Here is a 14,635-nt window from a genome sequence, read left to right as displayed (position 1 = left end):
TCTCACACTTGAGGTTTAATTTAAATAAGTATACAACCCAGGATCGTTTTTATTATGTTCTACTGTGCAAAACCTTAAAACTGAAAGAGGTTGTACTTTAGTTTTAGATTTTCAAACCATCGTTTTAAGTTGAAATGTTTTGGCATAAAGGCCGTCAGCATCACAGATCCTGAAACAAGTGATGCTCTTTGACTTTGATCAGTGTGATGTTGTATATATATATACAGTACAGTACAGACCAAAAGTTTGGACACACTTTCTAATTGAATTCAATGAGAAGGTGTGTCCAAACTTTTGGTCTGTACTGTATATATATATATATATATATATATACAGTATAAAGAAGCCTCTTTGTCTGTAAATATGTTTTACCCTAAATTTATCAACTGGTATATTTTTATATTTGCTCAGTTCCAATTCATTAAAAATTCTCTGTCACTGCATTTTAAGCATTAAAATGTTTATTTTTGTATTTAAAAAAAGGATTATTTGTTTATTTGCATTTTTTTTATATATTTTACAGAAAATGCTTAAGTGGTTAAATAAGAAATCAGCAGAATGTCCCAATTTCTCTACCCGATTAATCATGAGAATAATCAACAGCTCAATCGATTACTAAAATAACCATCAGTTTCCCTGCTCTGCTTCTGCTAAGACCGTTTCCTCTGTGCGTATTAATCCATATTAAAGTATATTTAACGTTTGAACTGTTAAAATAGCTATGAGTCTGAAGTATTTATGAATTTTAGATATTCATGGATGATGGTGGTCCCACATCACCTGCAGAGATCCTTAAAATGGATGCCATGTCGGAGTGGCAGGAATCCATATGGAAAACATTGTTTATGAAACAAGGTGGAGGCAGCATCATGCTGTGTGGATGCTTTTCTTCAGCAGATGGGAATTCAGATAGATTTATTCACAAGACTGTCCTGGAAGACTATCTCCTGGAAGCAGGTTCATTCATTAGAAGGGCCTAGTCAAAGTCCGAACCTCTTTCTCAGATGCTCTCCATCCAATCTGTAGCTTCACTGAATACAAATACTTTCATTATATTGTAGTTTTCTTCCACCTTGTCCTGGTTTGTGGCATAAAATCCTGTTGTGGTTGTAAAAGTGACAGAAAGTGGAAACGTTCCCTGGGAATGAAAGTGAATGGCTGAATGTTGGCGGAGCGCTGCAGTTCCACGTGCGGCCAGCGCAGCCTGCAGATCAGGCTCAGCTGAAGCTTGGTGACACTAGTGAGGTTTAATGAACGGTGCCAGCAGGTTGTATTGTGGCTAAAGTGTGAACCGCTCCGAACTCTCAACCATAATTGAGAATCAAGGACAAGAAGCTTAAAGTTATTAACCCCTCAGTATGAAACTGCCCGGTTTTGTTCCCATTCCCCCAAAACAAATAGTGTGGTAAATGTGAGCTGAGTCTCCCAGCCGTCACCAAATCAGCAGCATGTTGGCGTAGAAATCCCTCCAAGTGCAAATCTAAACAAACTATAGATGAAGAGAAACAGGAAAACCAGCTCATTCCTATTTCCTGTGTAAGCGCGAAGCTGCTCAAACCACAGACATAAAGATATAGCTGGCAGGAACTTCATAATAATCTCTACACAATATGTTTGCCTCAGAATGATGTGACTGCTGGCGGCTGCAGCAGCAGCAGCAGCAGCAGCAACAGAAGAAGATGATCGCACCACAAACTGCAGCAGCAGCACCAAACCTGCTGCTGCTGCTTCAAACACAAAGATGGTGGATTGAAAACAATTTACTGCCATCCATTTACCCCCCCCCCCCCCCCCGAACCACACACACACTTAACGACTGAGTGCGTCTGTAAGAGAGCAAATGTATACAAGGACAATGCAAACGCTCGGCACCCAGAGTTAGAAAACCACTCATCTAAATCAGGGAAATTATGATAATGGAGAAACTTATTATTCTCCCACTGACTCCGGATCAGTTTCTGACGTTCTATTCACACAAACTGATTGGACGACATAAAGAGGAAGATGACGCTTCAGAACTTTCTCATCTTCACGGGGTTGAGGCCTCTCCAGGCAGGAAGCCGGGCGCTCAGGTAGGGGTTACAGGGGGTCACAGAGGTCACCATCCTGGACAGCGGCGCCGCACGCTCATGTCCTCGGGTCCATCTGTGGAAACATAGGAAGCATGTAGTGTCCAAAGTGTGGCTTAGGGGCCATTTATGGCCCTTGAAATGATTTTGTTCGGCTCTTGACCACAAATCAGAACTAGTGAAAATTCAACCTGTAAAACTTTTTTACCCAAAAATCTATTTTTCTTTTAATAAGGCAACAATCCAAAGTCCACTTTATGTTCTGGCTCTGTAAAGACGAACAGATTTTATTAAAATGCTTTTTATTGTTTAGCAGGAAATAATAAAAGATCACAATAAACACATTATTTCATTTTTAATTTAATACTTTTGTGGCCCGCCATGAGTTAAAACTTTTTAACATCACTGATGTAGCGCATATGTGTCAAACTGAGGGTCCGTGGGCCAAATCCGGCCTCCAGAAGTTTTTATGTGGTCCTCTAAACTCAAGATTACAGTCATTTTTAAATATTGTATTTTATCAATCAAATCAACAGTTTATCTATAACACGAGATTACACAAAGGTGAAAATATATTTAACTTTATTTATGTTTAATAGGAGCTCATCGAACGGAGGAATAGCTATTTATTTACATTTTAGCCATTAGTTAATAGGTGTAGATCTTGATTCGGCTGAGAATGAAAATGAGTTTGAGACGGATGTAGGAAATTCAGACAAAAGTAAAACCTACTGCACAGTGGCAGCATTATGCTGTGAATTTCCCCCAAATTCAAAATAAAGGAATACTGTCAATTTGTCAAAACAGAAAATGACTAAAAAAAAAAAAGTAGAAATACAACAAAAATAGAGTTCAAGATCATATTTAAAAAACAAATTATTTTGGTTTCAATCGAACTAGAGACAGAAATCCCAGGGAGCGTCCGCCCGTTGCTGCAGACCGTTAATCAATCCAAGAGCCTGTGTTTCTCTCTGCTGGGGAAAACGCTGGGAGGCCAGCCTAATCAGCAGAGGAAACAGATCTGAGAGGGTGTCAGGCACCAGGAAAATGGATCTGGGTTGTGAAAAACCACCGTTACCACGAGCTGCTCTGGATTCAGCCATCTGGAGATGCCTGCTCCAAAAGCCAGTAAAGTTTGTTAAACTGGGGCCCAGCTAGGAAACAGGTTTCCACCTCCTCAACAGACAGCCAGCTCTCCCAGAGGGGAACGACACTTTTCTTTCTTTTTTTTTCGCTCTGCAGATGTTTGATGTCTGTCGTCATGTAAAAAAGGTTTTCCTGATATAAAATACCTTATTTTAATTGTATATGAATTTTTTTACTGATTTTTGGAGAAGTTTTCATTTTTTTTAACTCCGAGTATCCAACCTGTTTATCTTCTTCCTTTGTTTTTTAAGCCTCATTCTTCTTAGCATTTTTAAATAATGTTGACGTAAATAAGAATTTCTTCTCAGTAACTCAGCTGGTCTGATAAAAGTCAAATTAATGAATAAAATACAGACAGATTCAGATGCAGATTCTTATATAGCTGTAAATAAAGTCACTTTATTAACAGGCACCAAAACAGAAAGATAGAAATACTAAATAATATGGCAATAATGCAAAATAAGACTAATATTTTATGGTTCTTAAGTCATGAAGCTATACTAAAAACAGGAATAATTGACAAAAGCTAATGCCTTTTTTAGTGTTTTTTGTCTTGTTGATTTGACCAAATGTCTTTTACTTTCTGATCTATTTTTGACTGACTTTCTTCTTATTATTATTTTGTTTTTTTACTTTATTTTGCGATCTATTAATGCAGTGATTGTGAAGCACATGCATCCAGAATATTGTTTTTCCTTCCTGTTTCCCTCAAAATATAAATACTACTACTACTAATAATAATAATAATAATAATAATTGTAGGAGCTATTTTTCAGTAAAATCTTAGAATTTAGATTATTTAGTTTATTTTTATTTGCTTATATTCTAGTTGATTTATAATTAGAATTTTTGTGTAATTTGTTATTTAAAATAAGTTCTTTGGTTAGTAATTCACATAATTAGTTAATTAATTTCAGTTTGGGACAGTATAAATATTTAGGTTTTAGGCATTATGCACCTGGATGGTCATAAGGTTTTTTTCTAGTCTATCCAATCAATCAGTCATCAGCTTATAACTTGTTTTGCCTGAACTGTGGAATAAAGCAACAAAGAACTTTTTTGACTGTTTTGATCGTTTTGGACAGCATAAGCCAGAATCCACGGTGCATCAGGTGACTATTTGAGTTTGGACAAATAGTCACGACAATAATAATAATAATAATAATAATAATAATAATAATAATAATAATAATAATAATAATAATAATAATAATAATAATAATAATAATAATAATAATAATAATAATCTCATAATTATTATTTTGTTAATTAATTTCTGAAAATGTTAGAGGTGAGTTAAGTTTTCTTTTTAATGTCAATAAAATGAGAGCAGGTCCGTTGAGCCAGCTGTGTGACCTCATGTCGCCCTCTAGTGGAGGTTTGTGATCGTCCATCCGTCCAATGTTGAATTTTTGTTGGTTTTCCAGCTCAGGCGGTTGAAGCAGGCACACATCAAATATGTTAGGGAGTTTTATTTTTTTAATTTATTTTTTTAAACTGAGGTTTTACAAAAGATACTAACAAAATGGAGTATTTTTAAAATGGAAACTCTAAGGTGTAACATAAAAGTATTTATCATTAATCGTCTTTAGTATTAAATGGGACTAGAAACATCCAGGGATTTTTACTGAAGAGCAGATGTTTGTTTTAACTTCGTGGAATAAAACGTGTGGTCTATATCCACACATAAATAAATATGGATTTATTTACAATCTTAACATTTTTTAAAATAAATCCAAAAAAATTATACTGTTTGCTCTTTCTTCATTGTTGTTTTTTTTAATCAGCCAAGCCTGCAGGTGAAGCACAAAACATCAAATAGTTTTTGCAATTTTAATAAAAGAAAAACATACATTTTGTTGCTACTGAGAACTTTCAACAGGACAGTTTTGACCTTCAGTGGTGAAAGATTTGACACCACTGAATTCAGTTAACCTTCATGTTTTTGGACTGTGGGAGGAAGCCGGAGTACCAGGTCAGGATTTGAATCCAGGATCTTTTTGCTGCCACTGATTTGTAATAATAATAAAGAGTGCTGCTCACCCAGAGACGGAGGCCTCCTCAGCAGCAGGGGGAGCATGGACACCTGTGAAGCCTGGCATTGTGGTCCGACTGGCACAGAAACAGAAATGAACTCTTACAGGTTTCTGGGTATTTCTGTACGACCAACAAGCTAAATAAATAATAGCACAAGAACAGGTTTTTGGACGCAGCTTTTGTCTCACTGCGCTGTCAGTGTGTACGACGGTGTGATGCTCCTCTTCACAGTTAGAGGCTGGAAATCTGCCTCCATGTTGTCAATGTCGTCCATGTTCTCTGAGCCAATCGTTCCGCTGTAAAGACAAGAGACATGACTTACATTCATTCATAACCCTCATTTTCAGGTGGATTTTTAGTCTCTAAGGTTGGTGTTGTAGTGTCTGACCTCACAGGGGAGTTTTTGTTTACTTGCCAAACATTTTAAGCAAAAGTGGAAAACGTTGAGTCTGAACAAACAAGGGAGTGTATGGACAACAGGAGATAGTCAGAACTGGAAGCTGAAAAGGACCTAAAGTGGAAAGTATGCATGTGATAATAACTATGTGAGATACATATGTTGGGAAATGCTTTATGGTATTGAGATGTTTCCAAGAATCCTTTTAGAGACGTTGTCCAGAGATCAACAGGGAATTTTCTATGATTGGACCAATATTGTCTCAGGATTTGGTTTTCCGGCGACTTGAACTGCAAATTGACATAATTTCTTCACAGTTCAGCTGAAGTTCTGCTTGCAGAGTTTTTACTCCTAAAGCATCACCACACCAGCACCGCGAAGACAAACACTGGCAAATACGCCAGAAAAACTTGGCGTTATGAACAGGATTCAAACCTGCTGGATTTCAAATCCAATGGGATTACCTCCAATGGAAGTGAAGGTGGTCAGACACTATAGTACCTTCATAGCTCTCTTAAGCTTTTCAGCCAGATTGAGATCTGAACTTTGACTGGTCCACAGTCACACTTGATTCTTCTCTTGTTCAGATCTTATAGATCTGCTGCTTTATTTGGAGTCAATGTTCTATGTATAACACATTTTAGACCAGATTTGACTCTACAATACTTTGGTGTAAAGAGGAATTCATTCTTGACTTAAGCTAAGCACGTTCAGTAACAGCAAAACAAGCCCATAGCATCTCCACCACCATGTTGGATTTAGTTTTTTGAACAAAACCGTATTTGGTTTTCTCCAAATATACTCTGTGCATTATAATCAAACATCTCTTCTGTTATTTAAAATATGTTTGCAGAAATCGTTTTATTCATCAAGATGTAACTTTACAATCGTAAGTCCATTGTTATTTTTTTCTGTAAAGATTCATTACAGAAATTTTTCCTTCAATTGTTCCAAACAAATCTTACTTATTCAGACTTTTTCTAATTTTCCTGCCATTAACTGAAGCACAAAGAATCCAACATGGACTTTTGGAAAGAACAGCATCTTGTAAATATTCTGTGAAAAGATGGATTTCAAACCGTCTGGAAGTGGGTAGTAACAGATCTTTGCTTCACTAAGATCTTGGGCATTGATTAGCAGCACCTGGCTGCTACTTTTCCTCTTAAAGTCAGTGAAGGCAGCAGAAATTTACCTGGTTCTCCCCGTTTTCAGCCCTAATAGTAATCCCCAAAACTCACATAAATGAAGGGATTTGACCTGATCTTGCATATCTGTAAACAAAAACACTTCTGTTGGATTTCTGATTGAAATGAAGACTCCACCAAGAACTGAAAGCGTACAATGAAATGGGTTTCCTGGGGTCGTTCCTGCGTCGAAGCTGTCGCCTGTTCCACTCAGCGCCTGCAGACTGGAACCACACAGCAACAATCAATCTGAAAGCAGCATCTGACTGCAGAAACATCTTACTTTGACATATAAACCACTGATTTAGAAGAATGAAAATAAACACAGGTGCTGATTTGCTTAAAATGTCTTTAAAATGCTGTTTTGAAAAATTGGGGCCAGATTAGGTCAACTTTTATTTTCTACATCAATATTTTGTAGTTTTGAACAGTTTAGAAAAATTATTTTTGTCTTTTTTTTTATATATAAATACAAAATAACAAATATATATTCTCCCTCACTGTAATTACACTGTAAATTCACCAAATATGAGTATTTTTGGTTTAGTTTCTTGTGTGTCTTAGTACACTTGAAAAAATATAAAACTGACTTATCAGAAAACTTTTTAGGAAAATAGAATGTAGTTTTACGTAAACAATTCCTTTAATATTGATTGAAAAAAGTAATAGTTTCACTAACAAACTCAAAAGAAGACTTCTTTTAAAAGACAAGTAAAATAATCTGCCAATGGAGTTACTACTTTTTAAATCAATATTAAAGGAATTATTTACTTTAAAAGAACTCCCATATCTTGCTAAAAATATTTGTAAGTTTGTTTTGTTTTAATTCAAGTGTACAAAGACATTTGCACTTGAAACTTGACCAAAGACACTTGGTAGATTGTGTGTTTTGCAGTGTAAACTAGATTATTTCCATTAAATAGCCTCAGGCTAATTACAGAGCACCAGATATTTAGTTTTTCAGTGTTCCGGCCCTTTAAGAGAAAGGAGTGAAGTAAAAATGGAGAAATGGTTTAGATGTGATATCAGTCAGGACAGAGCTCACCTGCCACAGCTGAGGCCTGCTGCTGTAGCGGCGTGATGAGGTCTGCTCGCTCACAGGGTCGGCCCGGCGCTCCAGGGTCGCTCCAGCTGCATTTAGGGATCTGGGGAACTTCATACCCCAGTTCACCTCCTCATAGCTCCTGTAAGGACAGTTCTGGGTAACGGTTTGGGTTTATTTCCACTCCATTGGTCGTCTTTCATTGCATAATCTCAGTAAGGCAGCCTGGGTGATGATCTGATTCTGCTCCAGGCCTGGAGAAAGGGAACATTTCATCTGCATGGTTTCTCTGCACAGCTCTTAACGTGAACAGAGGCCACAAGGTTTGCTGATGACATCACCAGAGCGCAGGATTTAACCTATTCACTCTGGATTACTCCAAAGGCAGAATGACACTCTGCAGGCTTTACATAAGGGCGCGTGTGGGAGGGGAGCTTTGTTTGGTTTTATTATTAGATGTCGCTGTTTCCTGACCTCTGAGTGGAAGAAGTGTAAATGTAGCGTCGGAGCACCGCTGAGTCATCACTCCACGAGCTGCGGGCCAACGAAGAGGAGGAGGTCTGATGGAGAAGAAAGTTTAGTGGAGGAAGATCACCAGAGGTTCAGAGAGACAGGTTCAGTCTGTTCACAAAACAGTAGAGAGGAACGACGAGGATGATGGTCATTCATTCATTCATCCATCCATCTATCCATCCATCCATCCGACAGGTCATCCACCCATCCATCCGTCCATCCATCCATCCATCCATCCATCCATCCATCCATCCATCCATCCATCCCTCCATCCATCCGTCCATCCATCCATCCATCCATCCATCCATCCGTCCATCCGTCCATCCGTCCATCCATCCATCCATCCATCCATCCATCCATGCATCCATCCATTACTTTTCTAGTCAGTGATCTACAGATTTTTCTCCTGGTAACTTCAGTTATAATATTCAACATAAAATCATAAAACAGGATAATGTTATCAAAGTCAACACCTGGCTGACGATGTTTAATGGATAATACTTCACTCCTGCTATAAAACACAAGTGATTACTTCAATATTGCAGTAAATAAATAAATAAATAAATTGCAAGGTGTGAAAAAGAGGCTGAATGTCAGGAGTTAATGAACATTTTTAACTGTGGATTATTCAGTTTCTCCATCTGACAACAAAAACACATTTCAGAGTTTGGTCGTTGCTCACCAGATGCCCAGCGTGTTTTCCAGGGAGGCTGCTGAGCGTTGCTGCTGTCCTCTGTGACTGAGTGGGAACGGCTGAACCTTGGACTGACAACAGCGTTCAAGTTTCAGCAACAAAGCGTGAATTATGATCATAGACTGAGCTCAGATTACCTATGAAAGAGATGCTTAAAATCAGGGACCACGTCTCACCAAATTATACAAGATTTTAAAATGTAACCTATAGTTGTGTTTTTATTCTAAGATTTAATAAATAGAAACTAAAATCGCCCTGAAGTCTTGTTTTTGTTGTTTGCTGCTGTTTTAAATTCTGACAGTGAAGCAGCCATTAGCTCTAATGGCTATGATTACAGGTGAATGCTAACGGAGTCAGTGGATTGTTGCTTTTTCAGCCCAATTATGCGTCTCTATACCATTTCATTTGCATTCCCACTCTGTAGTTCTACTTTGCATTAATAATCTCTTGTTAGTGTGGATTTTAGATTTTAAAAAGTTCTTACAAAAGAAAGAAAATTTGTATTTCTTATTTTCTACAACTTTTAGAAGGCTTGAAGCAACGGTGAATCACTTCACTAAACTACTAACTACTGATAATAAATCCTTCATTACTTTACAGCAGATATCTAAAGCCTTTGCTCCTTCATTTAAATTATTTCACCACTCAGTCTTAGTTGCTGCATCATGGTGATCCTCCTGGAGTTGGAGAAAATACTCAAACTCTGTACTTAAGCAAAAGTTCAAATAAATAAAAAGTACAACTCTAATATTTTTACTTGAATATAACTACATGCTTTTAAAAAATACTTAAAGTAAATGTATTTCTTGAATATATTCCCTACTTAAATTATTTAGAATATCATTAACTGTTTGTATATTTTCTTTAATATATCAGTAGTCTTGTGCCATTTTAACGATCAATGCTGCAGATAATCCATCTTTTTACACATGGATTTCAGGGATTACCTGCAAAGTTAAATCCCATTAACTCAAATAAAAAAGATGAATGATTATACCTTTAAAGTTTTTATTCAAAGCAAATTAAAATGTGTTATTTTAACTGCAGAAGGCACATTCCAGTGAAAGTTATGTGCAGAGAAATGAACATTAAACACACCTAACACAGGATCATTTCCACTGACGTTTCAACTCCAGTTTGTCAAATACAATACATTCAGCTTGTTAATGGATCAATGGATCATGAATAATATTTCAATTTTCCTGACACCTTTTTCAAAACTTGAACCCAAAAGTTATTTTTGATGTTGCAATATTTTCTGTGCGAAAAGCTGAAAATGTCTGAGCGTCTGCACCAAGTGTGTAATCTGTCAAAATGACAGATGGCCGTTAGATATTTCTATCACCTTTTAAAAAACACATTAAAGATGAAAAATATTCAATTAACGAGACCTGTGATATTATGTGAATGTAACGCAACTTTATAGAAATGCAGTGGAGTAGAAAGTCCCCACAATTAAATCTACTTTAGTAAAGCAGAGATGTACCTAAGTAAAGTAACAAAGTGCTTGTACTCCACTGGTTAGGTCAGCACTAACCTGAAAGGCTGGGAGTTGTTTGAGGCCTTTTTCTGAACGGCTCTATGAATTCTGTCCGGCTTTGGATCCCAAGCTGCACTCTGGCTCCTGCGCTCAGATGGCCGCTGCAGGGGTCCAGCAGGGGGACATCGTCTCTAAACGGAGCCAGAGCAACGGGCTTCTGAGAGGTCACACGTCCAGTTCCCGGCTCATCCCTCCTTCCTGCTCTGCACTGACCAGAGCTCAGCCTGTTGATCACTTTTATTTCTGTGGGAAGAGACGTGAAGGGGTCCGAAGCTGCAGCCATGCTACAGGATGTTTTGTTTCAGTCGTTGCCTGGAAACCGTTGTTGTTTTCTGCTCTGATCAAATGACATGCGGAGAGGCCGTGAAGATGCTGCTGCACATGCGACGCATACAAACACCTCAGATCGAGTCTTTCTTCTGTTACCTAGAAAATACTTTAAATGGACTCACATTTAGTCAAACCAACACTAAACCCTTCTTCCATACTAAATACCATCTTTTCTCTGCAATATGCAGGACATTCAGTATATCTATATGATCTTTCTATGCTCTGATGATCAAAATGTTATTATTTTATCTTGCTAATCAAGAAACTTGCTAAGCTTTCACAATGACCATAACTCTGAAATAGAAATGTCATTTTTCGGCAGAAAGATAACATGGAAAACTTTGAAGAAGTAACCACTTCTAGATAGTTTTATCTGCAACTGCAATATCTCTGATGATTAAAAGACGATGTAGTAAAAATAATCTATTTCATTTCTCTAAAGTAACAGAAAAATGTGTGACGTCTGACCTGGAAGAACGAAACAAAAAAGACACAAAAAAAGACAATAAATGTTTTGCTGATCAATCTGGTCCAATTTGGTTGAGTAATAATCTTCACTTGCATGGCACACTTTGTTATTCTCGTTTTGATAGATTTTATAATCAATAAGTTTCTCTCCATACTGACAATTTCATGTACTGTATGTCAGAAAAGGCCTCTTCCTGTCAGTTCCATCATACTGGTTCAGTCATGGCCAATTATATTTAATTTATTCTAATTTTATCATTTATTATCATTTGTGTTGTTTCCTGTTACTATCACCTTCAGGTTTTTCTCTTATGTTCCTTTTGCTTTCGCCTCATTCTGCCCATCTGTTTAGTTTCCTCATTTGTCTTTCCCAGCTGTATCAATTCACCTCTAATTAGCTCTTCTGTTCCTTTTGTGACTAGCTGCGTTTCATTGAACATATAATTGCGCAACTTGACATTTAGAAAATAAATGCGCTCAATGGAAACACGGATATTTTGACAACGGTTTTATTTCAAAAGTTTTGCCGCATCAAAATTGGTTTATTTCACAAAACTGCAAGGGAAAACCTTTTTTAACATCTCGCGAGTCACATGATCAACAACCGGATGTTGTCATTGGCGCAAACCACGAAGAAGAAGACGGTAGGAAGTGGTAGGAGGATCGTGGTGCGCCATGTGCTTTAATAAGTTATTGTGTGGAAAAAGACGAATTTTACTGTTTTTATTTGTGTTTATTACTTAATGCAAAGACCTCAATCAAAAATTGTGTTTTTTCAACGTGAATATTGACAAAGTTTTGCTCAAATTTGTGACGGAAACGCAGCTACCTCCTCCTCTCTTTCAGTTTTCCTAGCTTCCCTGTTGCTTCTGCTGTTTTGTTTCTGTTTCTTTGTCTAATCAGCCATTTTGAAATGGATGTTAGTGTTATTAGAATTAATGTATTTATTGATTTTTGTGTAATTAATTAACAAAACAAAACCACAGTCTAACATGCTATGAACCATCTCCATCAGATGTATCTTTGAGTAGGTCAGACTGATAAAGTTTTGTACATTAACATAGTTTAACGTCGCCCATCAGTTCTGCTACATCTTGTGTGTTTGTTCTGCCGCAGTTGTTATGTTTTCACAACCTGCAGCGACTAATATATCATAGTGAGGAAAATGTGTTGCGAGAGTGAGGAGCAATTATTATCCACAGAAAGCTGCGACACCAAAATGTGTTTTGGTGGCAAATGATAAACAGGAGGTTTGACCCTGCCTCGGGGTTGTTTTTGTTTTTTTATTGTCCGGAAATTTAAAAAGGTGTCTGCCGTTTCTCCACGTGCCCACTAGATGGCGTACTAAAGCCTGTGTGGTGAATGACGCCAGAGGTTAAATCTGTGCATGCTGCTCTGCTGTTCAGTCATTACAATGCAGTGCACAGGTATCAATTTTATTCAAATAAAAATGATTAAGCAACTCCAGATTTCTCCCCAAACAAATAGGAAAGTGAGTTTTCAAACAAGCTGCTGTTGGCTGAAAGAACAACTTCAAATACGAGCTGTTTGTAAAAGTCCTCAATGTACTAAATGGAAAATATGTAAATTGCATGAAGGCAAAAAGAGTTTTTAAACAAAGGGAGTAATCTGGTGACGGAGCGAGCTTGAAAGAGCCGTCTTCCAGTCAACCAAGCAAGGAAACAAAAATATTATATGCCTCACTGTCCACTAATTAGTCTGCTTTTGTTGTGTGAAATTAGTAGAAACGGAGTCAATATGCAGTTTAAGCGTATAGGTGCGGACAAAGGCGTGAGCCCTCGCTGCGTGTGGCTGATTGGTGCCGTTCTTCTCGGGAGGTGTTTGTTTTAAAGTTAATGTGTCCGAGGCGATGATGGTGATGCATGCTGATAGACGATTTTTTTTCCCTTTTTTTTAAACTCAAGCCTTCATTAGCAAATGTAAACACCCAAGAGCTGTTGAAAAGAGGGAGTAAAAATAGCCTAATTAGAGTTATTCTGATAACTGAGTTGTGAATATGCCCACAACTCCCACACAAAGCCCCCCCTCACCCAAACACACACACACACCCACACACACACACACACACACACACACACACTTCACACAAGAGAGCAGAGCAGCAGGGATCAAATGCAGCCTGTTTTAAATCATTTTTCAAATAAAAACTAAACAATTATCTGCTTCAGTGATGGAGTTTATAAGAAGTCTAAGGAAAATTCTTCTAATGAAAATGGCTCCAGAAGTCCAACGGGTTTAAAGTCCATTATTCCAAATTCTACATTCATCTTATTGTATTCCTGTTCTGCTTTAAATCTCATCTTCTGTTACATTTTGTAAAGAAGCCTAAGTCAGAGTTGACTGTTTTCTTTTCCTTTCGCAGAGGATCAGACATTCCTGGAGTCATTATGACCTTGTTACTTTCCCCTGTGTTATTAGTCAGCTTGTCTGCCTTTCTCCAGACTTCTCCACCGTCTCAGAAATTATTTAAATCTCAAATCTTGCCCACGGTGCAAAGCAGCAGCAGCCACTAATTTGCACAGGCTGAATTCATCTGAGAGAAACTGTTGCTCCATACTGAGAGGCGTTGTTGTTGCAGCTGCTGCTGCAGAGAACCAACAAAGCTCAGATCAAGTTGTGAATCAGATTCAGTTCTGTTCGTCTGAATCTGAGCGGTTCTGGGTTTGGTATCCATACCGCGGTCTGTTCCTCTGCTGGAAGGTGTCACAGCGCAAAGAGTTGGATCGGTTTGAAAAACTGAGCTGCAGCAAAAGTGATGTAGTGGCTATTTAAGAGACTGAAATGGAGAATTCAAAAAGCAGCACCTTCCGAATGTTTCCGGCTCTAATTTGGTAATGCAGAGATCCATAACTCAGAGGGGAGAGGTTGTTGGCTGAATCACGCACATTATGGAAGAGTGTCAAGAAGAAAGTGATTATTTAAAGAAGGCTTTTAGAAGAGCAGCACTCCTGGCAGATTAGACCAAAATTAAGCTTCAACACGGTGAAATATGGAAGTGGCTGCATCATGCTGTGGGGATTCTGTTTTTCAGTGGAGACAGGGAAGTAGATCAGAGTCAATGGGGAAATGAATGGAGCTAGATCGAGGACAATACTGAAAAAAAACCTGAGAATGAGATGGTTTAAACTAAAACATTTTCATGTGTTAGAATGGCCTAGTCAAAGTCCAGAGTTAAAACCAATTGCGAATCTGTG

The 14,635-nt window shown here is 37.8% G+C and overlaps 1 protein-coding gene across 1 annotated transcript; it reads right to left on the bottom strand.

The window, feature by feature from the left end:
* Positions 1-1,798: 1,798 nt before the first annotated feature.
* On the bottom strand, positions 1,799-10,951 carry spata48 (spermatogenesis associated 48). The gene is made up of 8 exons (XM_023328014.1): positions 10,620-10,951; positions 9,071-9,153; positions 8,350-8,435; positions 7,879-8,017; positions 6,990-7,057; positions 5,441-5,548; positions 5,259-5,327; positions 1,799-2,145 (listed from the first exon to the last, which is right to left on the bottom strand). The coding sequence occupies exons 1-8, from the start codon at positions 10,903-10,905 to the stop codon at positions 2,013-2,015; spliced, it is 972 nt and encodes a 323-aa protein (XP_023183782.1). The 5' UTR covers positions 10,906-10,951; the 3' UTR covers positions 1,799-2,012.
* Between the last annotated feature and the right edge of the window lie 3,684 nt (positions 10,952-14,635).

Source organism: Xiphophorus maculatus, chromosome 22, assembly GCF_002775205.1.
Source record: "Xiphophorus maculatus strain JP 163 A chromosome 22, X_maculatus-5.0-male, whole genome shotgun sequence".
NCBI lineage: Eukaryota > Metazoa > Chordata > Actinopteri > Cyprinodontiformes > Poeciliidae > Xiphophorus > Xiphophorus maculatus.
The sequence above is the reverse complement of the archived record's forward strand: the minus strand, read 5'-3'. Positions and strand labels throughout refer to the sequence as shown.

What these genes read in the sequence shown, in the direction of transcription:
- spata48 (XM_023328014.1), bottom strand. Translation starts at nt 10,905, where the DNA reads ATGGCTGCAGCTTCGGACCCCTTCACGTCTCTTCCCACAGAAATAAAA. An exon ending in CCCAGGAAACCCATTTCATT is followed by an intron (nt 5,549 to 6,989) that starts GTACGCTTTCAG and finishes TTGTCTTTACAG; the next exon opens with CGGAACGATTGGCTCAGAGA. An exon ending in GAGGAGGCCTCCGTCTCTGG is followed by an intron (nt 2,146 to 5,258) that starts GTGAGCAGCACT and finishes ATGTTTCCACAG; the next exon opens with ATGGACCCGAGGACATGAGC.